At 39.5% G+C, this 26,843-nt stretch overlaps 1 protein-coding gene across 2 annotated transcripts; it reads right to left on the minus strand.

Annotated features, from left to right (window-relative positions):
- atp2a2b (ATPase sarcoplasmic/endoplasmic reticulum Ca2+ transporting 2b) lies at positions 1–25,128 on the minus strand. Of its 2 annotated transcripts, none has more exons than XM_085279325.1 (24): positions 24,459–25,128; positions 24,124–24,141; positions 23,950–24,032; positions 21,633–21,737; positions 19,776–19,914; positions 10,849–10,929; positions 9,930–10,015; positions 9,456–9,611; positions 9,202–9,343; positions 8,897–9,063; positions 6,838–6,926; positions 6,594–6,696; positions 6,358–6,489; positions 6,121–6,240; positions 5,779–5,997; positions 5,549–5,672; positions 5,179–5,390; positions 4,704–4,924; positions 4,397–4,599; positions 4,130–4,215; positions 3,894–4,027; positions 3,578–3,695; positions 3,310–3,430; positions 1–1,013 (listed from the first exon to the last, which is right to left on the minus strand). In XM_085279325.1, exons 1-24 carry the CDS (start codon positions 24,574–24,576, stop codon positions 1,000–1,002), a joined length of 2,991 nt encoding a protein of 996 aa, XP_085135451.1. In that variant the 5' UTR covers positions 24,577–25,128; the 3' UTR covers positions 1–999. The 2 variants fall into 2 exon arrangements, with proteins under 2 accessions (XP_085135451.1, XP_085135450.1); XM_085279324.1 differs by having other exon boundaries at positions 1,357–3,430; positions 24,459–25,127.
- Positions 25,129–26,843: the final 1,715 nt, after the last annotated feature.

The following is a 26,843-nucleotide window of genomic DNA, read 5'->3' on the forward strand; positions in this document are numbered from 1 at the left end:
TTCAAATGCTATGTATTTTTATTTACCTGAAATCACAACCTCAGTAATGCATGGTAACCATTACAAGTCTTCAATAATGATCGTCTTTTGTTTTGTTTTTTTAAAATATGGTTACTATTGTTCTTCAACCAGGTTTCGCTGAAGAGTTTCTACCGTCCCTTCCCCCGAATTAGATCACAGTTTTACAGCAGTTCATAAGGATACATTATCAGAATTATACAGAGGCAATAAGAAAACAGAACACTGTTGTATTGCAGGATTACCAATGAATCAGTGTCAGTCTGTTGTACTCATCGCAAAAGACTTCTTCAAAGTAAATGGGTCAGTGATCAGCCTACAGTAGGAGTAAAATTCAAATGACCAAAGTACAGTCAAGTTTAGCATCACTCATTTATCCACATTAATATTGTGCAAATTACCCAAACCATTACAATAAAAACAGTGATTTTTGCAATATATCTTAATGTTATCTGACTATAATACATTAGAATCTATAAATACAAACTGCAAAGCCTACATACAGCTGAAACGCATGCATGAATGTTCCTATTTTTTACACTGATGTAGACCTAAGACCATTCAACCCAGTGTTTTAAAGATTCTCTATGTGACAAGCTACCATGGAAGTTGGAAATATGTTCATCATGCAAGAGGGATCGTTGAGGCCGTTAAGAAGTTCCCTGCACACAAAACATAAGTGTTGATGATTTAGCATCTGCACGCGGAGGTACAAGTGTCTCGAGAAGTATGTGGTCACGTGTCGTGATGCATTGGGCAAAAGGAGCTAGGATAAGCTCCCAAACCCTTTTGAAGTACATCCTTACATATTTGGTCTCATTACTGTAAAACGTGTCCTAATTATTTACTTTTTTTCCTGTCTGCACAACGGTACATACTGCTGGTCATCATGGTGTCTGAGGTGTGTGAAGCCAGAGTGAGTGGACACCCTGGGTTGTAGGATGGCTGCAACTTTAGAGGCTACTCTTATATACGAAGCATTTATGAGAGCCAACCTAAAAAAGGAAGAGGAAAAACAGTTAGCACAAAACTCTTAAAAATGGTGACAAGTATTCCCATTATTTGTTACACTGTACATTTTCTACCACAAGAGAGGATTTCGTGAACATAAGCAAGTGTGAGAGGGGTGAAAAGAACAGCACTCGGTGGCATTCACAGTAGTGGCATGTGGCCAAAGTCAAGTTGTTCTGTTTGTCTATGTACTGGTAGTCCTTAAAGACTCCCTTGCATCCCTTCAGTTACTCGTATGCTTCCCAATTTAATAACAAGACACCCATTCGTTTTGTTTTATAAGAGTCTTCTCTTGTTAATTTAGCATATCTGGAAATGGATACTCACTCTAGTGACAGGGTGGCCAGTGGTAGGCATTGAGGGGGAGAAAGGAGAGAAAAAAAAAAAAAGCACAGCTGTTAAGAGGAACACGCACAAGCACGAATAAACCCAGGCTTCAAAACACATGCTAATGATGGGCTTTTCTCACGTCAGAATTTCCAAACAGTGATGCTTAAGATGAGTGTAGACTGAATAGGCTCTGATCCAACGAGTACAGACTACTGTAAAGCATGGTATACCAAACATAAACTAAGTCCCCTAAAGAATAGTCTAAGAGTCAAACACACAGGTTCTTATGCCATGAATAGCTCATGCCTGCAATGTTGTGCCAAGAAAACCGAAGCATTCACATGTCTAAAATGGTCTGTATTCAAGTATTATATGCACATACAAAAAATGGATATGAATAATATTGAATATCATGGGTCTATATTGTATTAAATAAAGACAGAAAACACTTGATTCAAAGGGTTCATGAGTGTATTTTTCTTAAAGTAAAAAAACAAAAATGACAACATTTGGGCATTTTTTAATTTGTAATCCAAAGTCCATTCATTGGAGCAGCTGCTGTATTAGTATTCTTCCTTAAAATTTTAATATTATGATCCTTTGAATCAAACGCCATGGAGATGGTAGTCACCTTACAACATCCCCACCCAGTTCTGTCTCAGAACACACACACAAATAAAGTTAATGTCACAAATCAACACAAAATATATTCTTTAAAATGTTAGAGGGACGAGAGATTTTGTTCGTTGTTTTCTGCACAAGCAAATAGGGGCACACCTCAGATGTTACGCTTTAGCAAGACTGTTGAGGAAAAGTATCAAGATGAGCAAAAGAAAAATCTTATATTGAGGTAGCTGTGCTCTGCCCAGTGCAGAAAAACTTACTTATTTTCGACCATTATAGTTAAAAAAAACAAAAAACATCTATGAAGTTAATTTTCGCTCTAACATGGGGGACCATACACAATTAAATTAGAATGAGAAACACATACAGTTCATGCTTTGTCACAGGACATGCGGCTTTTGTTTATCAAAGGTTTTCTTTTGTTGTCTTTTTTTGTTGTTAGCTAAGCATTCAAATGTTTCACTCCCAAACCTTCCCCCCCCCCGTCCTTGTCTGCCACATGGAGCTCGTCCTCTCTGAAAGAGTTCTGAGTTTATACTGAAGACACAATGGTAAACATCAGAAAATAAATCAAGGCGGTATGTCTAAGCCACGCTGGTCAAACAATTTACAAAGCCATAAAAAAAGTTGCATAAAATAGTGTTCAGTCTCTGTACAGATCAAATTATTTCTGATATCCTAATTTTCCTTTTCATCAAGAGGGAAACAAAACAAAAAAAGACCGAATTTTGCTGTTTATACTGTAGTGACACAGGACATGTTATTCCCACCATCATTAAAATATGAACCATAAAGGCAATATTGACATGAACAAAAATAATAACTGGCAACGGTACATTTTCTTTCACACCAGCAACAAAAAAAGTCCACAGCTATGGGAGTGATGGTCTTCTAACACTCACATTTAAAGCCTCACCCATTCATTATTCCTATACCACCTCAAAACAGACGTCTTCTCAGTGTTAACATTTTATATTATTTGTTATGTGTCAAAGTTGGTCCTTTCTCTTACGCACGTGGTGGCACGCAGAGGCACACACACTAACTCTACAAATGCACACACACACGCACTAGCTACGCACATTACAGAAGGCAGAGAGAGAAGAGGAGAGGGAAAGAGGGAAGTGATGGCAGTGGGTGGGGAATGGAAAAGTCGAGGTTGTGCTCAAGTCAGTCAGGACCAGAACATGTCGGCCATGTTAGTGTCGCAGCTGTAGATCCAGAGGACCAACGGGAGGGAAATGGCCACAAAGGGCCACGAGATTCCCTCCATACATGCAGACAGGGAGCAGCCTTTGGAGTTGGCAGGCTTCTCCAGGTCTTTACCGGGCTCCAGGTAGTTCCTGGCAGCAAACTTGAGCAGTTCGTCCAGTAGAATGACAGGGAGCGAGATCTTGAGCACCATAAGCCACTGGGTCAGATTCAGGGGTGTGATCTGGAAAATGATCTGGAAAAGAAGAAACAACAGAAACAGCAATGAACAAAGTAACAGAATTAGGAAATTTGCCAACACAGCAATGTTTCTTTTCTTGTGCTCTGCATCCAGATGACAGTAAAACAAACTCTTTGTGTCAAAATGAAAAATAATGCTCACTGGCAGAGGTTCCACATAGAGGATGAGGAAGTGAAGGGACATGGAGAGGCAGATGGCTCCCAGCAGCCACACGTTCTCCCACGGAGGCATCCGCAGCAGGGACTGGTTCTCTGACACGCTGTGAGGAACACAGACAAATGGTGATGGTTGTTAAAAAGTCACTCACTCGAAAAGAAAAACTCATGAATCTTTATTTCCCAACATCTCTCACTCACACACACACACACACACACACACACACACACACACACACACACACACGGAGAGTGAACGTAAAAGAGGAGCTGAAGATCAACAGCTGGGAAAGATGCCTAACCTATTAAGGGCATTGCACATCTCAATCGTGACCAGTACAGACAGGGCCATGGTCATCGGGTAAGGAGACTCAAACACTTTGCAGTCCATGCCCTGGTAGTCTGGATTTTCTGGACCACACTGCAGAAAATGGCTCTAAGAGGCAGAAAGAAAAAAAAGATCAGCAACGTTCTCCAACAGAAGAATCTGGCATATTAAAGTGCAGCAAATTAGCATGATAGCGTTATTAAGCTCTACCAGCTGGTAAAAGGTGATCCTTGGTCCATCCTCAGCTGCAACAAACCACCAGGCAGCAGCACCAACAGTGGCAGCACCAACATAACCTGACGCACACAAAGAAAAAATCATTCATACACAGACAATGGCACAGATGCTCATGAAACAGCAATTAAAACTTAAACATATAGGAGTAGCAGCAGCCGTCTTGCAAATTATTTGCTGTATACAGTATAAAGCAGAGTATCACATAGCGCATATGTACACTCTTTGATTTTCACTACTTACATCCAATAGCTAGGTATCTGAAGAAAAGCCATCCAGAGATGAGCGGCTCACGAGCATTGCGTGGAGGCTTATTCATGATGTCCAAGTCTGGTGGGTTGAAACCTAGAGCGGTGGCAGGCAAACCATCAGTCACCAGGTTGACCCAGAGCAGTTGGACGGGAATGAGAGCTTCAGGAAAGCCCAGAGCTGCAGTCAGAAAGATGCTGCACAAAAAAAGAGGAATGACAAATGATCAAGTGCCCTAAAACCATAATGTGTGTTTATTTCAGAAGAATGAAGTGTGTTTGTAAAAGCAAGTCATTCTCACCAGACAACTTCGCCCACATTTGAGGAGATGAGGTATCTGATAAACTGCTTCATGTTGTTATAAATGGCTCTTCCTTCCTCAACTGCAGCAACAATGGTGGAAAAGTTGTCATCAGCCAGCACCATCTCAGAGGCGGTCTTGGCCACAGCTGTACCCGAGCCCATGGCAATGCCAATCTCAGCCTTCTTCAGAGCAGGGGCGTCATTTACACCATCACCAGTCTGAGGAGAGAATGAAAAGCAGGACAGGAAAATATTCAGAGTTTTATAGTCTGAAATAAATGACTCGTCTGAAATGAAATGAAACTCGTCTTTATCCAAGTACTCCTTTAATCTAAGCAAAAAAAAGGGAAAAACAGCAGAAAACTGTGACAAAGCCAAAAGGTATAAGACATTAAAAATCTAGAAAAGAAATGGCACGGTTGGTTTTAGATGCTTTCGTGCATGCATGACTGAAGAACACCATTTTTTCTTACCATAGCTGTGATCTCATCATAGGACTGCAGATACTCAACAATCTTGGATTTATGTGAAGGCTCAACCCGTGCAAAGCAGCGAGCCTTGACCACAGCCTCTCTCTGCTGCGCAGGTGACAGATCATCAAACTCTCGGCCAGTGAAAGCCATGCTGGAAACGTCATCATCTTCTCTAAAAATACCAATGCGCCTGCAAATAGCCACAGCCGTCCCTGGAATATACATGAGAACGCAGTAATTATTACTTCAGGCGTCTGGGAAAGAAACAAGCTGGTTAAGCCGTATTTGCCATGTTTTTTTATTATCTGTAGAGTAGCAGAGTGTTCTGATTTGTTTCGCTTTTAATTTTTCAGATACAACTGTCACATACCCTTGTTGTCTCCGGTAATCATAATTACTCGGATGCCAGCGAGACGACAGAGCCTAACAGAGGCTGCCACCTCTGCCCTGGGAGGATCCAGCATGCCCACGCAACCCACAAATGTCAGATCAGTCTGCAAGATAAGAAAATCACAGATTAAGGAACTTTAAAAAAACAAAAAAAACAAAAAACTGCTTTCAGATAATAAAGTGATCCGATCCATCTGCTTCAGCTCTCACCTCATACTCGATAAATCGAGAGGAGTCATCTAACATCAGCTCATGTTTGTTCAGGGGATTATCTCGTGTGGCCAGAGCCAGACAGCGCAGGGTGTCCCTGCCCGTTCCATACTCTCTGATCACAGACATTAGCTTTTCCTTGATTCCAGGGGTCATGGGTACCTTGTTACTGCCTACACGAACGTGCGTGCACCTGTCAATCACTCCCTCAGGAGCACCCTGTGAACAGGAACAAATCAGTTAATGAGAAAGGCAAAGACCAACCTCTAAGATAATAATTTAACATGCAGCTGTGTCAAGGCTTCAAATCCTGTAATAATGCATAGTAGTTGCATTTCTTACCTTCACAAACATCTTGCCAACTGAGGAGCGTGCTTTGTTAGGAGTACAGTACACAGACATAGACTTCCTGTCTCTGGAAAATTCCAAGGTAAACTCTTTCTTCATCAGCTGCTTGATCACCTAAATATGCAACAAAACCAAACCACCAATAAGAATTTCTCTAATAAAGTGAAAAGCTGTACATTTTTGCACACTGACAGAGAAGGAAAAGCAGACTTAAAGCATTCAATTACATACAGAATTGCAGGCGTTGGCTCGCTCAACCCTGGAGAGGCCTTTCACGTCTGTATCAAACACGTTCATCTTCTCAACCAGGCATGTGAGAGCCGTCTCTGTGGCCTCACCCACCTTCTCGTACACACCTTTGGCCTGGGAAGAAGAAAAAACAACCAATGTTAATCTTTTATGTGGAAATTGCCACACAAAACATGTAAATGTCATTTCAAGGATCAAGAACCATTAATACTGCAAACCTCATTGAAGTCCAGCGAGGAATCATTACAGAGAGCACAGATAGAGGCCAGCTCCACCAACGCATCATACTGGGAACATTTGACTGTTTTTCCATCATGGAATCTAAACAAAAAAATAAAAAAATATCAGAGGAACAGTTAGGAAACTCACATTTGCAGAAATAGAAATTTAGCATTTATGTCTATCTTGCTATAAGATGCCCCAAATAAAACTTAGAGGCATAGAAGAAGACTGAATACTCACACTTGTCCATCTGGGGCATATGTGGAGCCGCTAACGGTGAATTCCTTTAATGAACAGTGATCGCCCTCTGCCCGATCAATGATAAACATCTAGAGGAACAAAAGAAACATTTTTGAATTTATTATAATATTTGAAACACACATAACATATTTATTGTCTGTATAAATAACTTTTGGCTGCTCCCTTTAGGGGGTCGCTTCCGTCTCCCTGCTAGGGATTAGAGATACTTGATGATCTATCCATCTCACTGTAACTTTCAGGGTTTCTGCAGTTCTGAATGTAAGAGGTACAATAAAAAAAAGAAAAGAAAAACAGCAACAGACATGTCCTTTTTCACACTACATCCACAAACCACCTCTGAGGTCTTCACCCTTTCCTCAACATCCTTTGTCCAATACATCCACCAACCCATCTCAACCTTACTTCTGTAACTCTTTTCTCCAAAATGCTCAACCTAAGCCGTCTTTCTGATGTACTCATTTCATCGCTCCCAATGAAAAACTCAACGTCTTCCACTATCACGTCCAGCTCCTCCTGTCCAATGTGTGCAATGCTGTATTCATTACATTATAACTCGAGTATCAAAGTCCGAAGATGGCAAAGGGGGAAAGCTGAGAGACTGATGCACACTGCATCCAGCAGATGGCATCAGACTACAATCGACATCAAAGAAACCTTCAGTCCACTCTAACATTGAACAGAGTGTAATGATGAAATGGTGAGCCAAAGCAGACACCACAAAGGGCTTTGATGGGAGGGTTCAATAAATGTCATCTTACAACAAGTTAGGACTCCACACAGGGATTCTTTGCCTAACACATAATTACAGCCTATAAATATTGCTTAAACATAAAATTAATATGGCAAAAATGTCAGAAAACAAGAGCAAGGATAACATGAGAGGAAACAAAGAGGTTTTCAGGCAGATAGCACTAGCTCTGTTAGGAATGTCATTCAGAAGTGTGCATTAATTCAAACATACATGGATTATTCATTCCACATTTGCCCCAAACTGAGAGGAGCAGAACAAAGCTGCTCAGGGGATGAAAATAGAAATATCTGAATAAAATGATGAGCTGGCATTATGGCTGCACTATCCTCGGGCACTAGCAAGACTTCAAAAGGCAGTGACGTCACTGGCTGTCCTACACAAAACACAAGAACAAGAAAAGGGCACTGCACTGAAGAGAAGCCTTCGGTCACTCATGGCAGCAAATTTCAGTAGTGCCCTAGTTGGACAGCAGCATCTTGGCCACTGCAGAGGTAGCTTGCAGAAAATTAAAGGATGAGCAAGGGATAGAGACACAGGGGCAGCCGAAAGAGACACAAGGTCAGTTACGCAACTCTACTGGTTTTGCTGCAAGTGACTAACTACTGCATACTGATCAGCATGCTGCCTGAATGAGGGTGGGGGCTGAGAGCACTGAAAAAGATGGAAGGAAAAGGGGGGAAGAATACATATTCTGCTGTACTACAACAGAATGTAAAAAGATGCAGTATAAAATTATTCATGCACTAATAAGGGATGGAAAAAAAAAAAAGAAACACCTGTAATTCTGAATCTCATTTCATCCCCAAATATGTAAAACTCAATTCTTTCATTGTGTTATTGTTAGCCATTCAGCCCGAGTAGGCTTTATTGCTCAGTAAATCACTATGTTTAAAGACGAATTGGGGGAATTTTACAGTCAAACAGTGACACAGTGTTTAGTTAATATTACCACAATTCAGTACTAGTTGCTGGGTTCAGAGTCCAGAAAATATTAGGAAACTCCGCATTAAGTTATGTTCACTCAACATAATCACATAATGTTTAATTACAGTGGTATACCATTTAACAGATCCACAGTGAGGCATTTTTAGCACATAAAAACCAATCTACAGAGATTCCAACCAGTTTTCCTCAGTGTGGACTTAGCAGTAACCCCAAAACCAAACTCAGATTCGCTGATGTGCCTAGATGTTGGTGTGACAAAAATACATTAAATCCACTAAAGATACACTACGATCCATCTTCCTTCCGTCATGCACTCAAAACGACTGCCCACTGTTTTCTTACCCTGCACACAGACATCTGATTGGTCGTCAGTGTGCCAGTCTTGTCGGAACAGATGACAGATGTACAGCCAAGGGTCTCTACAGAGGGCAAACTGCGGACAATAGCATTCTTCTTGGCCATACGCCGTGTTCCTAAAGCCAAGCAGGTAGTGATGACAGCCGGCAGCCCTGCAAAACAGCAACAGCGGAGCCACAGCAGAAAAGAGGATTATTAAATGATGAAAATTCTTTAGTCGTCTCGTGAAGTAGTGGAAAATGAAGCAAGCATATCAAGGACAGAACTACATTTGCAAATGTCCAGCTTACCCTCAGGAATTGCAGCTACTGCAAGAGCCACAGCAATCTTGAAGTAATAGACAGCACCTCGGATCCAGGAACCTCCATGAACCGGGTCGTTGAAATGTCCAATATTGATGATCCACACAGCAATGCAGATCAGTGAAATAACCTTGAATTAAAAATTTATTTTTTATTTAAAGATCTTTTAATATCAAATGGAATAAACATTAGATTTTTATTCATTTATTTTTAAAAAAGCAAAACAATGCAATTTAAATAACCTTGGAGAGTTGCTGCCCAAACTCATCAAGCTTCTGCTGCAGGGGTGTACGCTCCTGCTCCGTTGTAGCCATCTCATCTCGGATTTTGCCAATCTCCGTGTTGCCAGCTGTGGCAACCACCACACCGACAGCCTTACCAGCTGCAATGTTGGTACCCTGGTGGAGTAATGAGGGAAAATAAAGAGGCAGTAGAAAACTAAAAATCTTAAGACAGTTTTTCCCCTTTGTCAATAACTACTTCTCTGAGACCGGTTAGAGACGCACAGAAGTAACTTTTATAAACAAATTTCAAAAACAGACGCTTAAAATGTAAATAGCAGCACACTGTTGCTTTTATAGGTGTGCTCTGGGTGATAGAAAAGATGGAAAGGAGGAATCATGCTCCCCCTCAAAAAAAAAAAAAAAAAAAAAAAAAAAAGCGTAAAAGTGTAAAATGACACCAAACCACCTAAGATGGTCTAGTGAGTGACTCACTGAAAACAGCATGTTCTTCTTGTCCTGGTTGACAGCACGCGGGTCAGGCACTGGGTCTGTGTGTTTGATCACAGACACAGACTCTCCTGCAGGTAGAGGAAAACAAAAGATAAGAGAATGGGAAGCAGACGCACAGTTTCTACACAGCAGAGCATGTAGTGGTACTTGTGATGGTTGGTTGACATTTTGGGCAGATATGTGCAGAAAAGGCTTTGCAGCTGACTGAGCAGGCCCGACAATTATCAAATACTGCAATTCCACTGCCTTTCAAACCCCTCATCTGATGTGTGTATGTCTCTGTGTGTAATCAACTGTGCAAGACTGCACATTTTCTGATAGAGTAAGGCAGGGAGCATTTGACAGGCGGCATGGCCATGAATGGGGAAGGAAAGAGGGGAGAAAAATAGCTCAAACACTAAAATATCCCATGGAATTTGCTACCAATTAAGGCAGCGGAGCAAGACAAGCGATTTAAGGACTTGGTTCACATAAACTCTTCTCCCCTACATTTTCCATCCTTCAATATTCTCCCCTTCTATTTTTCTTTCCATCTACCTCATTGTCCAATTATCCACCCACAGAATCATCCATTTACCTTTTATTCACATCACTCATTTTTGTCACAGCTGAGCAGCCATGACAACTAAGTGCAATGAAATGTGCAGAAAAGGAGACAAGGTGCTTATTCCTGCTGTTACATGTCTGGGTTGATCAAAAGGTCAGAGGTAGCTGGGCGAAAAAATAAATTAAAAAAAAAAAGCAGCAATGCGTGAACAAGAAAGAAACCATAAAATATAAAGCTATGGAAAAGCATTAAAAGATGGTGGTATATGTACAATCACTCTTTGTGGGTACGACACAGAGCTCACAAATACAAAGTAAATATTTAAAAAAGCAAATGGCTGAACTCTGAAATTACCTGTAAGAATCGACTGGTCTACCCTCAGTGTGGTTGACTTGATAGAAGTGAGCCTGATGTCTGCAGGCACTTTATCGCCGACTGTGGAGAGAAACAAAACAGGATATAACTAAGTACCTCTTAACAACTTAAATGCATCTTTGAATGGGACTGACAACTAATGAATAGATACTTTGAACAATGCAACTTACAAAAGCAGTTTTGTAATTATCCGATGCAACATTATGCTGAGGCATGCACATACCCCACATGTAAAAATACTCTACTAAATTTAGAGTATTTTATCATGAAAAGGAAAACCTGGGTTAAAAGCTATAAATAAATATTAATCACCACACACAAATGCTAAACACATGAACTGCCATGTTATCCCATCTCATGCTCCCTGGGAGTAATAAAATAATCAAACTCAAGCCTGAGAGCGCCATGAATTCAAAAATGATTAATGTTCCACTCATCTCCTGCACAGGATGCAAGTAGATCGTGGCTCATTTTTTCCACTAACACCGGGCTTCAGTGAGCCCCAGTAACACGATCACAAAATGCAAATACACATCAAATTTCAAACTAGTGTTTTCTCTGAATAAATACAGTAAGTACAATTAAAGCAACAGACTTATTAGCAACCACTACTTTGTATGATTTCCTCATGCAGGTGGGTCTGATCTGCAAAGACTTACTGAACGTTTCAGGGATGAGGCTGGAAATACAAACATTTAAAAAGTCTTACTAGACTTGTGCTTCAGGTATCAAACTTCACCTTAAAAATGTTTTTTAAATTAAATGTTTGTGTTTTTTTTTTTAAAGCCACTTTGGATTCAAATATACACTAACACTATTTTCATCATGCACTAAAACATCACATGGCCTAAAAGTGTAAAGGTAAAAGCAATGACCCAGAAGCTCTTAATAGACCCCTGGATAATGGAGAGTGATGACAGACTTGTAAACCAACCCTTAGGCCTGCGGTACCCTTCAGAGAAGAGGAAGAGAAAAAGGATGTAGGAGAGGAATGGGAAGAGGGATTAGATGAGTCCTGCAAACCACACATCCAAAAATGGGAAAACTATTTTGATCAGTTGAAAACATGCAGCTGGATTTGAAGAGGGGGATAGTAAAAAAGTTTTTTTTAAGCAAGGAAAACCCGTTTTACATCAGATAAGCTGAAATAGAAACAAATATGACATGTCCTTGCATACAGATAGCTCGTTAATTCAGACAAGTCTCGTGAGTTGGTGACAGCTTTTGCCACCAACAGAATTAAGCGAGGAAATTCTACTTAAAACTAAACCAATATAAGCTGATCACCACACCATTTCACATCATGTGTACAGCGCACAATTCATATAAAAATGTTATTACTGTAGCGTGTTAATGCTGGGTTCATGTTAAGTGTAATGCTCGTGGACTGCACCAGCTGTACTACCAAATTTGGTTCTGTAGTTGTCCAAACACTGTCAAAATCCTTATCATCGTCACCTGCGTGCAAACGAAATACCATTAACAGATATGAGACAGTGAAGAAGATGAACAAGTGCAGTATGGGGGAGGACAAAAAAGAAATTAGGAACTGTAGTCACTGGAAATATTAGAAGGCCCTGTGGGACTTTTAAAACTCACTAATTAGAAAACCTCCTACCTTAGGCAAGGCAAGGCAAGTTTATTTGTATAGCACAATTCAACAACAAGGTGATTCAAAGTGCTTTACAGAGACATTAGAAACAAGAACAAATAAAAAGCATGATTTAAAATTGATTAAAACAAGCAAATAAACTAACTAACTAACAAACAAACAAACAAACAACAGTATATAAAATCAAAACAGATAAAATCAGAACAGTAGATAAAATCAGTAGTTAAATGTAAGTTTTGAAATTTAAGCTTACAAGTGTGGATTTGGTGCTTTATTCAAATGCAGCTGAGAACAGGTGAGTCTTCAACCTGGATTTAAATAAACTGAGTGTTTCAGCTGATCTGAGGCTTTCTGGGAGTTTGTTCCAGATATAAGGAGCATAAAAGCTGAATGCAGCTTCTCCGTGTCTGGTTCTGACTCTGGGAACTGATAAAAGACCGGATCCAGATGACCTGAGGGATCTGGATGGTTCATACTGGGTCAGGAGGTTCCAAGTTCCAAGTTCCAAGTTCAACTTTATTGTCACTTCAACCATATACAGTTTAAAAATACACAGTGAGGCGAAACAACGTTCCTCCAGGAACCAAGGTGCTACAAGACAAGTTAGTGCAAAAAAAAATATATATATATAATATATCTAGTAATAATATTGTGCAAAAGAGCATTTACAGGTTGGTGTGTGCGATGGTTTGGTGGTGTAGGTCAGTGTGTTTGCGCTTTGTGTTGGTTAGTCAGTCCAGTCTCAATGTTTTGAGGTATTTGAGTTAAGCTGAGGTCATTGATGTATTTTGGTCCTAAACCATTCAGAGCTTTATAGGCCAGCATCAGAACTTTAAAGTCTATCCTCTGACGGACAGGCAGCCAGTGTAAGGACCTCAGAGCTGGACTGATGTGGTCCACTTTTTTGGTCTTAGTGAGGACTCGAGCAGCAGAGTTCTGAATGAGCTGTAGTTGTCTGACTGATTTTTTAGGTAGACCTGTAAAGATGCTGTTACAGTAATCAAGCCTACTAAAGATGAATGCATGGACTAGTTTTTCCAGGTCCTGTTGAGACATCAGATCTTTTATCCTTGATATATTCTTGAGGTGATAGTAAGCTGACTTTGTTATTGTCTTAATGTGTTTTTCTAAGTTTAGGTCTGCATCCATCACTACACCCAAATTTCTCGCCTGGTTTGTGGTTTTTAGATGTATAGATTGAAGTTCTCTGGTGACCTGTAATCGTTTTTCTTTGGCGCCAAAGACTATTACCTCAGTTTTGTTTTTGTTTAGCTGGAGAAAATTGTGGCACAACCAGTCATTGATTTCCTCAATGCATTTACCAAGAGCCTGTACAGGGCCTTGGTCTCCTGGTGACATTGTGATATATATTTGTGTGTCATCTGCATAGCTGTGATAGTTTATTTTGTTGTTACCTTAGAGTAACAGTGAAGCATGTCGCTATTTTCAATCCACTGGTGTATACTAGGAATAAGGTCACAGCAAGCAGACTAACCCACTTTCACAGACAATACACAGAATACTCTGCCTACAACCACAGACTATAAATGCTATTCAACAGTAAGACCCTTAACTGCATACATTACCCAATGACGATGTACAATATGTTCATCATCATGACAAGCTTGCTTATCTGGGAATTGTGATCGTATTTTAATTCCAAAAGGAAAAGCATGCATTAGTTAATATTAGGTCGATAAGCATAAACTGCAGTTAACAGTGCCTCTGTGCAGTGGCTGTTTCCTTTTGTTAAGAGTAATTACTCTAAATATTTTTCAATTATCTACAAAACAAAATTTGCTGCAGTCACCCAGGACTGCAGCTGTATAAACTTAGAGGCTTATTTTTTCCAGAGTGGACAGCCCCTGGGATTGGGACCCCCTTCCTTTCCCTTGTGAACAAAAGGGTTTTATCTGTATTATCTGCTCCCTCGAGTGCAGGACAAATGTCAGGCAGCAACTTAACCGATTAGGCCACATCAGTTTCTAAAGACAGAAGCTGTTTTCAGACACTATTCAGGGTCTGTGTTCCCACTTTCCAACCTTATCGTGGACCAAAACCATGATTCAATGTGACTTTAAAATATAGCCTGAATTTCAGGATGTATGAATCTGTCTGTAATCAAGACAACAAGCACCCACTCACAGGGGGTCCAGTGAGGGCTGTATATTTTCTCTCCCAGTGACTCAGACTCTCTGATGTGCTAGCACGTAGGCTTCCAGTCTCCTGGGACCTTTCATGAGTTCATCCACCTCCCCAATGACTTCTACTTCTTTTAAGAATTTGGGGGGGGAAAAATTCAAGACAACCCCTAAGGACACACAAACACAGGACATTGTCCATTCATGTAATGTTTAGTAAGTTACAACAATGGATCAATACTTTTGTCAACTTTTCTGTTCTCCTTAATTTATTCCTCTTCCTCTCTCGTGGCCAAAAATCAACAAAGAAATACCTAGGGGTGATGACAATAAACAGGCCATCCTGCACTCCTGAAAGAGAGAGGAAATCTGGCCATCTGGAGCAGAAATTATTCATCAAATTGAATCTGTATCTTTTCTACATGTTACATCCTGTCTAGTCTCTTCCTCTGGGCTAAAACACATTAATGGTGACCACTGGCCAAAGGCTGGGGTTAAAACTGTAAGTCAATGAGAACAGAGCTGATGGGTTTTATATGTCAAGAAAGAAAAAAACAAAACAAAGAATTGTCTCTTACGTCAGTCGAGTGCAGAAAGCAAATAAAACCAGTACATTAACGCAGGAAACGAAGTACGCAGTTAAGAGAACAAAGCCTATAAAATAAATCAGCTGCTGCTACACTGACACCAATGTGTTTCCATTTCAAAAAGATTTTAACGGGAAAGTTTATCTCTAACAAGATGAGCATTTTAGCAGTTAATCTCCATCTACACCAACAGCCATCATGTTTTTTGGCATGCCCTGATTCAGATGTTAAAAATAGTTCAAGCCCTCCATTCCACATTTTTAATCAATCATTAACCAAAAAATGAAAAAGAAAGATGCAAGTTGAATTTTGTGTAAATAACAGGTCAGTAATTGCATCAGCAAACTCTTGTTTACATTCCTCAGTGAGGTCTGCCCCACAGTTTGAGTACACTGGTACAAACTAACACACCTGAAAATATTTATGATGGAAAACGGTGAAACGCACAGGCTAACTGTTTGTTCAATGTGTGCTTATCACACCAATTTTTTTTTAATAGGACAATTTCCAGAGTGATTTTAAGGAGTTTTACGTCAGCCTTTCTGGCCTGATACATTTTTTTAATTTATTTTTTTAAGTAGGAGAAAGACTCCACTCACACTGGAAAATGCAACAATGACTGTTGGGTAAACCAATTTTTTTCCTTCCCCATTTGCTAACTTCTGCTCAGAGTTGATTTCAAACTACCACCATGTTAATCAGTCACTGTTGTGGCTGCATTTTTAATATAATGGATGGCCAGTGTGTTTAGCCTGAACGTTGCATATCAGAGCTCCATAAAACATCAACTCATTCTACCAATTTGTGTTTACTGCTTTCAGTTTTGAATGTTGATATATCGGAGACATTTTTAATGTTTGCTTTCACAGTAGTTTTAGAAAAGCAAGGGCATCCAGTAACAGCTTGCTCTTCTCAGTAGCAGCAGCTATACCCAGACAATGCCAGATCCTGACCCTCTTGCTCACAAAAATTACTCAGACTGGATTTTTGTTTAATATCAGCTGTGAGACAATTTAATTTAATAATGAATAACTAACTAGTGTTTCTATTGAGACAATTTTGAGATAGAAACTAGGGCTGAACGATATATCGCATTTGCGATAATATCGCGACATGATCAAGTGCAATTTTCTAACCGCAAAGGCTGCGATTATACTCTGGACATGTCCAAATTCATGGGCTGCATCCTCCTGAGGCCGCATTTGTAGACCGATTACGTCACAGCGACGCGCCGAAGGCTGTCCAAATTACTACCATATCCCAGAATTCATAGCGCGGCCCAGCCAAACTCCAGTTTCCAACAATGGCGGCCGCTACTAAGTTTTAAAATGACTCATACTAATCTTTCAGGGTCACAAAATAAACTTTTAACATATTTTCAGGCGAGAAAGTAGTTGTGTAAACATCAAATATCTGCTCGGTTTATCAAGATATCCCATATTTGCAAAAGTGCTTCGACGTTTTCAGAGGCGTCTGCTACCCACCAGCTCGACAGCTAGCCGGGAGCTCGAGGGTTACTGATGCGGCCGAGAACGGCACAACTCCCGGCACGTCATTTTCAGATCACCGCGGAGTTTCGCTGCTCGGGTTAAACGTAATATATAAGTCACTTAGACGACCTAAAAATGTTATTGTTGGGCTTTTTTCAGTGTTTTGTTTGTTCGTGAGTAAATCGGTTTGGCTGAGATTAAAGTTATTAGATTAGATAAAATAAAACTTTATTAATCCCCCGGGTGGGTTCCTCCTTGGTTTTCACACAGCTGACTAAACGTCAAACAGAAAACTTATTAAACAGAAGTATGAGACAGTCGAGAATTTACACCAGTGTCTGGTTATATTTTAGATAGCAAGAAGCAGACGGCCGAGTTTATTAAACTCCACCGAGACGCTAATCAGAACTAGACCGTCCAATTTCACGCCTTTAAATTTTAAAGACGTGTTTGTGTGTGTGTTTATACAATTGCTATTATGTTTGCACTTTATGTGTAATGTTACTGACTGCAGAGATCAGTAAGATGTGTGTATTTTTTATTTATTAGTTTTATTTATTTAATATTATTTTTTAATTGAATGACTGTCTAGTAGTTCACAGATGTCGAAAAACTGAGTGTGGTAAAGCCACTGATTTTGTTTATGTATATTTCTGCAATCTGCACATTGTACTGACTTTCATTTTAATGTTTACACCAGGGTTCCTTGTCAGCACTTTATGCTCAGATGTTTGTAAGCTAAAAGTAAACTATTGTGTATGTTCAAATATACTGTTGTGATTGAAGAAGTTAAATAAAAATGTCAGTCATCAATTCATGCATCACCTCATGTCATCATAACAGAGGTCTGTCTTCCAGGAAAGAACAGTTTAAAATTAATGTAATATAGTATTGGCCATACTATATGATGTATTGCTTGTCTTTGTTTAATAATACAGAAGACAAAGACCTTAAAAAATAATCGCATATCGCATCGCAATCGCAATATTGGGGCAAAAAAAATCGCAATTAGATTATTTTCCATAATCGTTGAGCCCTAATAGAAACTGCTCTTATGGATTATAGTGAGTGAAAAGAGAGCAAGAGTGAGAAAAAAAATGTCTATACAAATGACGGACTGCAAGGCACAAAACCAGAGCAATTCACACACTCAGCACACACTTCAGCTTAGCATTTCACAACTGGTCTGACAAAGCATCTGAGATTGTGAAAGAAAGATATAAACCACATGCACCCCAGTCCAGCAGGGTACTTTGCAACTGACATTATACCCATCACTATCCTGTTTTATAACACATACAACTTACTGGTTTCACCAACACTGATAACAAAAACATATGCACACAATTCGTTAATCATGTTATTGTCAGTACTCAAGGAACCATTTATCTCATTAATGGCCACGCAAACATCCTGTTATCACAGACCCTAAATCACACAGATCTAACTGCATTGATAAAGCTTGCAAAGTGGGCTGTTTGAATTAGTGACCATCCCACTAAAATGTCAGATTTGCTGAATGTTAATAATTGTTGAATATATGGTTAAAGTACTTCATACTTATCTTTAGTGGATCTATTCAGGTCATGTCAGACAGGCAGAAGCAATTACATTTTGGTTTATCTTCACTCATTTTGTCATGATATGATGGATGCATTTGTAACTTATCATATCATGACAAAATGAGTGAAGAGTGGCAAATTTTAAAAAATAAAAACAAAAAGTGAATATAATCCATCAGGTTATACTGGGATTTAGGGCTGTGCAATATGACCAAAATCTCATATCCCAATATAAGAATTCTATCGTCCCGATAACAATATAAATCACAAAAATGTAACATTTTCTGTAAATTCTGTGAATCTCGGGCAGCTTGACTTGCGGGAAGTGTTTCCAGCTAGGCGTCATGTAGCTGGAGTCGAGTGTTTTAACCGATATATGAAACTATACATTTTTAGACATAAGTTGTAAAGGCCGCCGTTTGTGCCGTAGTGTGGTTATATAAAATATAAGCGAAAGAGAGAACTTTAAGAAATTAATAAAGCCACTACAGTGACCATCAAAACGATGAAAAAATATTGCCGTAAACAGTTTATTTTGCGACACCACGAAACAAACGATAGCGTAAAATGAAACAGACGTTTTTATATTGTCATCTGATATATATCGTTATATCGAACAGCCCTACTGGGATAGTTTTTCAAGTACAAATCTGTCAGAGCACAGCACAGCATTTACTTTAGAGGCAGTGGATCCTCATTCATTCTACAACCGTTCTGTAAGCTTGTGATAAACATTACAGACACACTCCGCTAAGCTTTCCTCTGGAATAAAGGGAAAAAAATATACAACCCAAGACAGAGTACAAGAACAAAGATAAAAAGAGACCAAATGAAGTCTTGGTAAGAAAACACACAACACAGAGTAATGAGGAGCAGTGACGCAAAACGCATAAACATGTGTGGCTCTATCCAAGCTGAGGTCAGCCAACTAACGCTCAGTAACAGATTGAACCGCTGCTCTTGTATTGCATAATTTACTTGATACTACAATTATTCTGAAATAGTCTAGGGAGATAAACAGGATGAGAGATCAGCTGTGTGTCTACATGTTGAACACTGTAAAAAGCACATCATAACTGGTTATGTTTACAGAGCTGTAATCATCTTATGTTTAACAATAGCACATGACTGCTGGACTACAGCCATGCTTTTAAACAGCTTTAAGTTTTTAGATAAGAATTACCAATACTGCATGCAATCAGTTTAAAAAAGGAAACTAAAACCAGATACTGATGTAGACCAATCAATAGGAAATTACATTCTATCCTGTTAGAAAAGCATGGTGAAAAAAAAAAACATGAATAAATCTAACAATCGTTATGTTGCTTTGCACTTCCTGTTGCGATTTCAATGACCTGAACCAAAGCGACAAAAAGATGAAAAATTTCTCACAATATATCCTGAACAGTGTGTTTAATTTTGTTGTTTGCTTTTTTTCATGACAAGCTGGCAGCATCTAACAACATCTGGAATATTATTTTATATTAGTGTACACCTGATATTTTTAGTCTTACCTGCCACCTCCACAATGTCCCCAGGCACAATGTCCCTTGCCTTGATTCTCTGGACACTCTTCCTATCCTGGCGGTACACCTTCCCCATCTCTGGCTCATACTCCTTAAGGGCTTCGATGGCATTTTCTGCATTTCGTTCCTTAAAAGTAGAAACAGGAATTCGACTTAAAAACAAGCTAGCACCACACATGCAGCTCAGAGGCTGAGGATGAAAAGGGAGGTGAAACTAAAACGACTCTCGGATAGTCAGTGTACAGCTATTCACAATGTACATAATGGAGAGTTATCTTTATGTAAGCAAACCGACAAAGTGAACCAGGAGAGGAAGTGAAGCAGAGTAAACACTGCGGTGTTGCAAAAGGCTGAAATAGTAGGAATGCTACATTTTCAGAAGTGAAACACTTTACAGTTACCTTCAAAGGACCCCTAATTTATGTAAAACTGTCCTTATTTTAAATACTACAGCTGCATTTTTACATCAGTTTTCCCAAATATTCCTTTCAGTCTCACCATTTTCCTTCCTTACCATTCTTCACTTTTCTTTGTCTGGCCGATCGCTTACAGACTGCATAGTTTGAGTGGCAACTCTTAACATAGCGGTAAGTAGGCTGCACATGAATAGACATAACAAGACCAGGCACACAAGTTATAACCTTTGTAAGGGAGCACAGAAAAATGGATACAAAGCTCTTAAAATGGCTGCCAGTAAAGGTGAGGCCAGTTAAGGGAAGCTAAGCAAGATATACAAAACTACAGGCGCCAAACCACCACCAACATGATAAGCAGCAAACAGATCACCCTTCCATTCTACATCATTCATAGTGGCTTTGTAGGAATAAGCAAAGGCAAACAGGCACTTAACAGCTCACCATTTACACAAGCCTCAGCAGGACTGTTCAACGAACATTTACTTTTACAGGCAATCCAGCGGAGATACACCCGCCTACCAGGTGTCTTTGACGAAATATAGTGTGGTGTGGTTTATAATCACATAAATAAATCAAAATAGTAAATTGGAATTTTATCCCCAGGTGGCTTTAACAAGCAAATGTGCAGTTTGGATTACATCAGCACCGAGTGAGAGAAGAAAACCTATTTAACAAAACGCCTGATCTTTCAATCCTGACCCCAGGGAAGAAGTTAATTTGTCTACAGATATTAAGCGCAGTTTATCATGAAGGGCTACCCCTAGTTGTTCCTCAGACATTGATAATCCTTTGATAAAATTAAATAAGAAGCCAATAAAACATTATGTCTGGTAGGTTATGTTTTCTTCATTTCTGAAATGTTGTTTGGATCTTACAAAAACAAAACAAAAAACAGGCAATATCAGGAAAAAAAATCCAAACTAGTCTTGATGTAGTCTAACAACTAATACTAGGAATACAAGGGTTGATGGAGAGGGGACAGATTTATTCTGACTGCAAAGCATACATAGGATGAGGAGACAGGAAGAAGTGCAAATAAGTTGTCAGATAATCTGAATAATGGAGACTGGTAATCTGATCAAACCTTCTTTGTCCATAACATTATTAGTTTCCTCTTAAGAGAGACTTCTACAAGCTACACAACATCTATGCATATTTTTGGGATATTAAGCTTTTTAATGGCACGATGAATAACTGGCAAGACAGAAACTGGTAGGGGAAAAAAAAAAAAAAAAACTACTCCCTGCTCACCCCACTAAGCACCATTTAGTAGATTTGGTTAAAATCTAAGCTAAGTGTGATGTTATGTGGAAAACCTATCTGCTTACAAGGAAGCCGAGTATTCATAACAGTACATGAAAATTTCACTCAGGTAGCCAAGTTTTAATGACCCATGTGAAGTCAGATTCAAAACTGCAATTTCGTTTACCTGCCAAACTCCTACAATGGCATTTGCGATGAGAATAAGGAGGATAACAAAAGGTTCCACAAAGGCTGTAACGGTTTCTTCTCCCTCTTCAAACCAGGCCAGGACCTGCAGACAAAACAGAAATTAAGGGAATCAAACACAATGCAAGCAATTTATATTTAAGTGTGAGCTATAAGTAACACTAAAGTCCCTGGCCTGGGATGATATGGCATATTTTTACCCAAGAACACCCAGTAATGAATATTCTAGCATATGTCAGAAAAAGTATTTACACAGAATTATATTTTAGATTATTCACTGAAGTTGTATCATTTGAGTTTACTTTGTTTCACAGAGTTGCAAGAATGTTGACTCGAGTAGAACAAGCTTGCAGGCTTGATGGTGAAGATGCCTAAATTCACAAAACCTGCCCCTTTACAACCAAATCAAAATACAAAGGACTTTTGAAATCACAACATGAAACAGAAAATATCAGAGCTGAACACCACATTGCGTCATTCACATGAATGGAGAAAAGGGAGGTGAAAAGGTCACAGCTATTTTCAGCTGATTGTCTATTTAATGGCCCAAGACAAATAGCTCCACAAGCGCAGTGACTCCAGCTTTATGTCACATGAAATGCTACAACCCTTTTATAGAACAAATATTATAAAAGAACTCAATAAATCAATTAAATGTGAGAAACCAGCAAACATAACCTCACAGCCAAACAAAATTAAACAAGTCAAACTGTGGCTTACACTGAATATTTATTTATGATCAGTTACTTACAATTTGGACTTGAGGCCTTTCAATCAACTTTCTGGACAATAGTAATTGTCAGGTTCATGTTGTTATTTCCTTACACTGTTTGCCATGAACTTTGCCTGTTGGTGGAGTTGTGGTAGAATCTCACTTTGCCTTAATAGTGGTTGGAAAAATTATTTTAATCATCAATAATCATTTAAAATTTTATACCAAGCCAGCTTCTGACAGCATTGCGAACGGGGCCAAGTGTGTGAGAGGGTATTAATCACTTTCCCTTCTTTTAGAAACTGTGCCAGGAGAGAAGTGTGTCAACTGCCTCTCTCCTACTCCAACCTATTTCAACACTGCCAATCAAACATCAAATTTAGACTTTATACTAAAGAAATTTACACTCCACCCATCAGTTCCTGAATGTTTTAATGTAACATCTAACAAATGTCTGCATATAACTTCATATTCACACTGAAGTAAATGTGTCTGCATGTGGTGTGACTGAGAGAAGGCCGAGTACTACAGCTGATGATTTATAAGCTCTGAAAAGCATAGCTGGCTGTTGTCACCATGCCTTGGTGTCTCAGGATAGTCTGAGCCAATGGGAGAGTGGCCAATCCTTGAGTAGAAGCAGAGCCACAGGATACTCAACCTACCACTGTGTCAAGCATACTCTACGCTGGGGATCGCCACTTATTGGTGGTAAGAATATAAAGCATTCAGAAGTTATGTTTGTTCATACCGGACAACTAATGACTCCAAATATTAGTCCTCGCTATACTGTAGCAGTATGTTACCAGTAAAATCAATCACCACTGAAGTATACCGACTTCTCATGTGTCTGTCGCCTTCTCTCTTTATAACAGCCAAGTGTTTGCTGCTCTTGTCAACAACACGCCACGCATTCAGACTTGTTACAGTGGCAGATTCACCCATTCTCAAACTGCCTCAGCGTCAGTGCTCCTTTTGAATTACAGACTTCTGGAGCATTGATGTGTTAACAGAATCTCTATAAAAACAACATGCTTGAAGAAGCCACGATAATTTATGATTAGCTTCAAGAGCAATGCCGTGTTTGCACAGAATCAGAAAAAAGAAAAATATGAATCTGGGTTTTGTCACCAGACAGATTCTGGGTGACTTTCTTTTCTTATTTTGAACAGTTTTCTTCCTAAGCTATAATCTGCACAGAATCAATTGCAAAATGATAACTATATACAATGTGTAGGCTGACAAAGCTGAACTGTGGAGAGAAAAGGGGAAAAAAAGCTTTCTAAACTCATCACTGAGCGGTTGAAAGAAGGATGGTGGTAGAAATGAACATAAATGATGTTCAACTGGCTGAAAGCCAAGTTTTAGTATTACATTTTGTACTAAGTAATCAGTCTTGAGGCGAGAGAGTGCTTCTATTCAAGTATTCCATATGAATGACTCTCTCACTATTCTATCATTAAAATACTGCCAGTGTACAAGTGTCACATCCTCTTCACTGATTATTACCACTATGAATAGCCAGTATTGTCTGAAAGACCACTGCACACATCACCCGCACTGCTAACATAACATGTGTTATACTTACAAACGATATGCAGGCAGCAAGTAAAAGGATCCTCACAAGCAAATCTTCGAACTGTTCAATCACTAGTGCCCAAAGTGATTTACCTGGGGAGGGTTAACATCAAACTTAAGTGTGATACATTTTAAACATATGCATGTCATCCCCCCCCCAAAGCATCCAGAATGGTTCACTCACCCTCCTCCGCTGGTAGTTCTGTAGATCATCCCATTCATAACGAAGGCAAAAAAGGTGGACAAGCAGTTAAAGTTAAGCAGTTGATACATAATAGCATATTTCAGCACAAGTGAAGTACATCAACAGCCAATGATACTGTAGTAGGATGATAAAGACAAGTTGCTCATAAAATTGGTCACAGAAGAGATGGTTTCCAGTATTTCAACATGCACATGGTGACGTAAGCTTCCTTTTTGCTCTTTCGCCTGTTACATATCTGGAGCCATGGGCCATAACGCGGCGCCGGGAGAATAGCTTCTTGTTTTTGAACAAACCTATGTAAACCAGCTCCTTACCGTTTGGCCCATATCGTTCCCGTTGTTTCTTCACTTCTTCTAAACTCAGACCCGTGCTTTCGTTCACATTAAAAAAGCTGTAAACTTCTTCCACCGTCTTTGTGTGTGCGTTGTCCATGGTGAATGGCCACTTGAGGACACCGCTTAGTTGGCTGGTTCCAACCTCAACCTATCAAGGTGGGTTTTCTAACTCCCCCTCCTTCGGTGTCACCGTAATTGAAATTTAAAAATAGATATATATTTAAGCGGAAACCCACAGCGATGAGTGTTACGAGCTAAGTAGTTCCAACACAGGATAGCGCGGCGCACAGGTGTGCGGCGAGAGTGGACAAATTAGCGGCTCCCGGGCTAGCGAGCGGCTAACTGGCTAAAGCTAGCTAACTATTGCCTCTGGTCCTTTGGCTCTGCTTGAATTCGCCGGCTTTGCTTCGCTAGCTGCCTCGTGAGACCTTGGAGAAAAAAACCATATCAACGCTGCTGTCTCAGCTGGATGTTGTTAATGTTGTCCCTTTCATTTAAAACAGCGACTCCCGGAAAAATTGCGTCCGAATGGATGATTTAAACATGTGGGTAAGTTGCAGCTTGGCTCCCGTCGCCCGCTTTGCCTGTGTGTTGCGGAATCAGCAGCGTCCTCATCAGCACCAATAGCGTTTCTTCTCGAATGCGGTGTTCGGTGCCCGCATGTGGAATCACCTCATTGGTTGGAGATACCGGAAGTCCTTCTCGCTCTCTTACGTACACACTCAGTGCTTTTCGTCATTGCACGGTGGGAACAGTACACTGGAGCATGTGTTTAGTCAGTTTGTACATGTGACAGTGAGTCGGAATGATTTTCAATCGTATCTTTAAAAAAATACTTATGTAATTGATTTTTACTGTAAGGACATGATTTGTTATTGATATTCAACTATCGTAATTTGCATGGTTTTTTTGAGGCAAATTGTACTTTCATAATAGAACATTCCAGAAAAAGTAACAGTCCAATAACATAGCTTCACCATTATTTGTAAATAATTAGCTAATGCAAATCAATTATTTAGTATATCCGTTCTCCTGTTTTCAAAATAATAACAGATAAAGTTTTAAAAATTGCCTAAAATTTTGTACTATAGGATATTGGTTATAATACATATACACAGTGCTGTGGGAAGTGAGCCCCCCCCCCCACACACACACACACACAGCTTTTTGAGTTTCATTAATCACACCCAGATCTGATTACTGCCAGACCCTTATGAATTAATAAAATTATTAGCCAAAGACAAATAGAGTTAATAAAAAAATTTCTTTTTTAAAAATGGTTATTTCATTTATTGAGTCATTCTGTCATTCAAAGTCAGTCTGAAAAGGGTTACAAAGTTACTTTGAAGGTTGGGGGACTCCAGGAAACCACCATTACACCCATTATCCACAGATGGAGAGACCTTGGAGCAGTGGTGAACCTTCCCAGGAGTGGCCGGCTTACCTATTCCAAGAGTGCATCAATGACTCATCCAGGAGGTCACACAAGAACCCAAAACAACATCTAGAGAACTGCAGGCCTCACTTCCCTCAGTTAAGATTCAAGTTCATGATTCAACAATAAGAAAAAGATGCAAAAATGGCATTCATAGGAGAGTTTCAAGGAGAAAAACACTGCTAACCACAAAGAAGACACTTGATTCATATCTGCCAAAAAACATTTTGATGACCCCCAAGACTTTGGGGAAAATTAAACCATGAATTCTGCTCTCTGCCAAAATTTTTTGAAAGAGAATGTCCAGCCATCAGCTGTTACCCTTAAGCTCAAGCACACTTGGGCAATACAGCGGGACAATGAACTGAAACACATCAGTAAGTCCACCTCTGAATGACTATAAAATAAAAAGAAAAAAAGAAAAACATCAGGCATTGGAGAGCACTATTCAAAATCTGGACTTAAATCTGATTGAGATCGTTGGTATGATCTTAAACAGGCTGTTCATGCTCAAAAACCCTCCAATGTGGCTGATTTAAGAAGAGTGGGACAAAAATTCTGCACTGTGGAAGACTCACTAGTTACTGCAAATACTTGATTGCAGTTCTTGCTTCCAGGGGTGGTAAAACCAGTTATTAAGTTGAGGGTGCAATTACTTTTTCACATGGGCTAGGTAGCTTTGGGTAGACATTTTATTCCCCTTATCAAATGATGTCATCCTTTAAAAACTGCCTTTTGTATTTCCTCCAGTTATCTTTGTCTAATAGTAAAATTTCTAAAACAAGTTTGGCAAATATGCAAAAGAAAGAAAGAAAGAAAGAAAGAAAGAAAGAAAGAAAGAAAGAAAGAAAGAAAGAAAGAAAGAAAGAAAGAAAGAAAGAAAATAAAAAATAAATCTGGAAGGAGCAGATACTTTTTCACTGCACTGT

The sequence above is a fragment of the Mchenga conophoros genome, linkage group LG7, assembly GCF_057382185.1.
Source record: "Mchenga conophoros isolate Kocher_MC1m ecotype Shallow Benthic linkage group LG7, M_conophoros_male_GT1.1, whole genome shotgun sequence".
NCBI classification, from domain to species: Eukaryota; Metazoa; Chordata; class Actinopteri; order Cichliformes; family Cichlidae; genus Mchenga; species Mchenga conophoros.

Coding starts and splice junctions, on each gene's coding strand:
- atp2a2b (XM_085279324.1), bottom strand. CDS start 24,576: ATGGACAACGCACACACAAAGACGGTGGAAGAAGTTTACAGCTTTTTT. Junction 6,490..6,593: donor CCTCGCTGGACTTCAATGAG/GTTTGCAGTATT, acceptor TCTTCTTCCCAG/GCCAAAGGTGTGTACGAGAA. Junction 4,600..4,703: donor AATGTGGGCGAAGTTGTCTG/GTGAGAATGACT, acceptor TTTTTTGTGCAG/CATCTTTCTGACTGCAGCTC.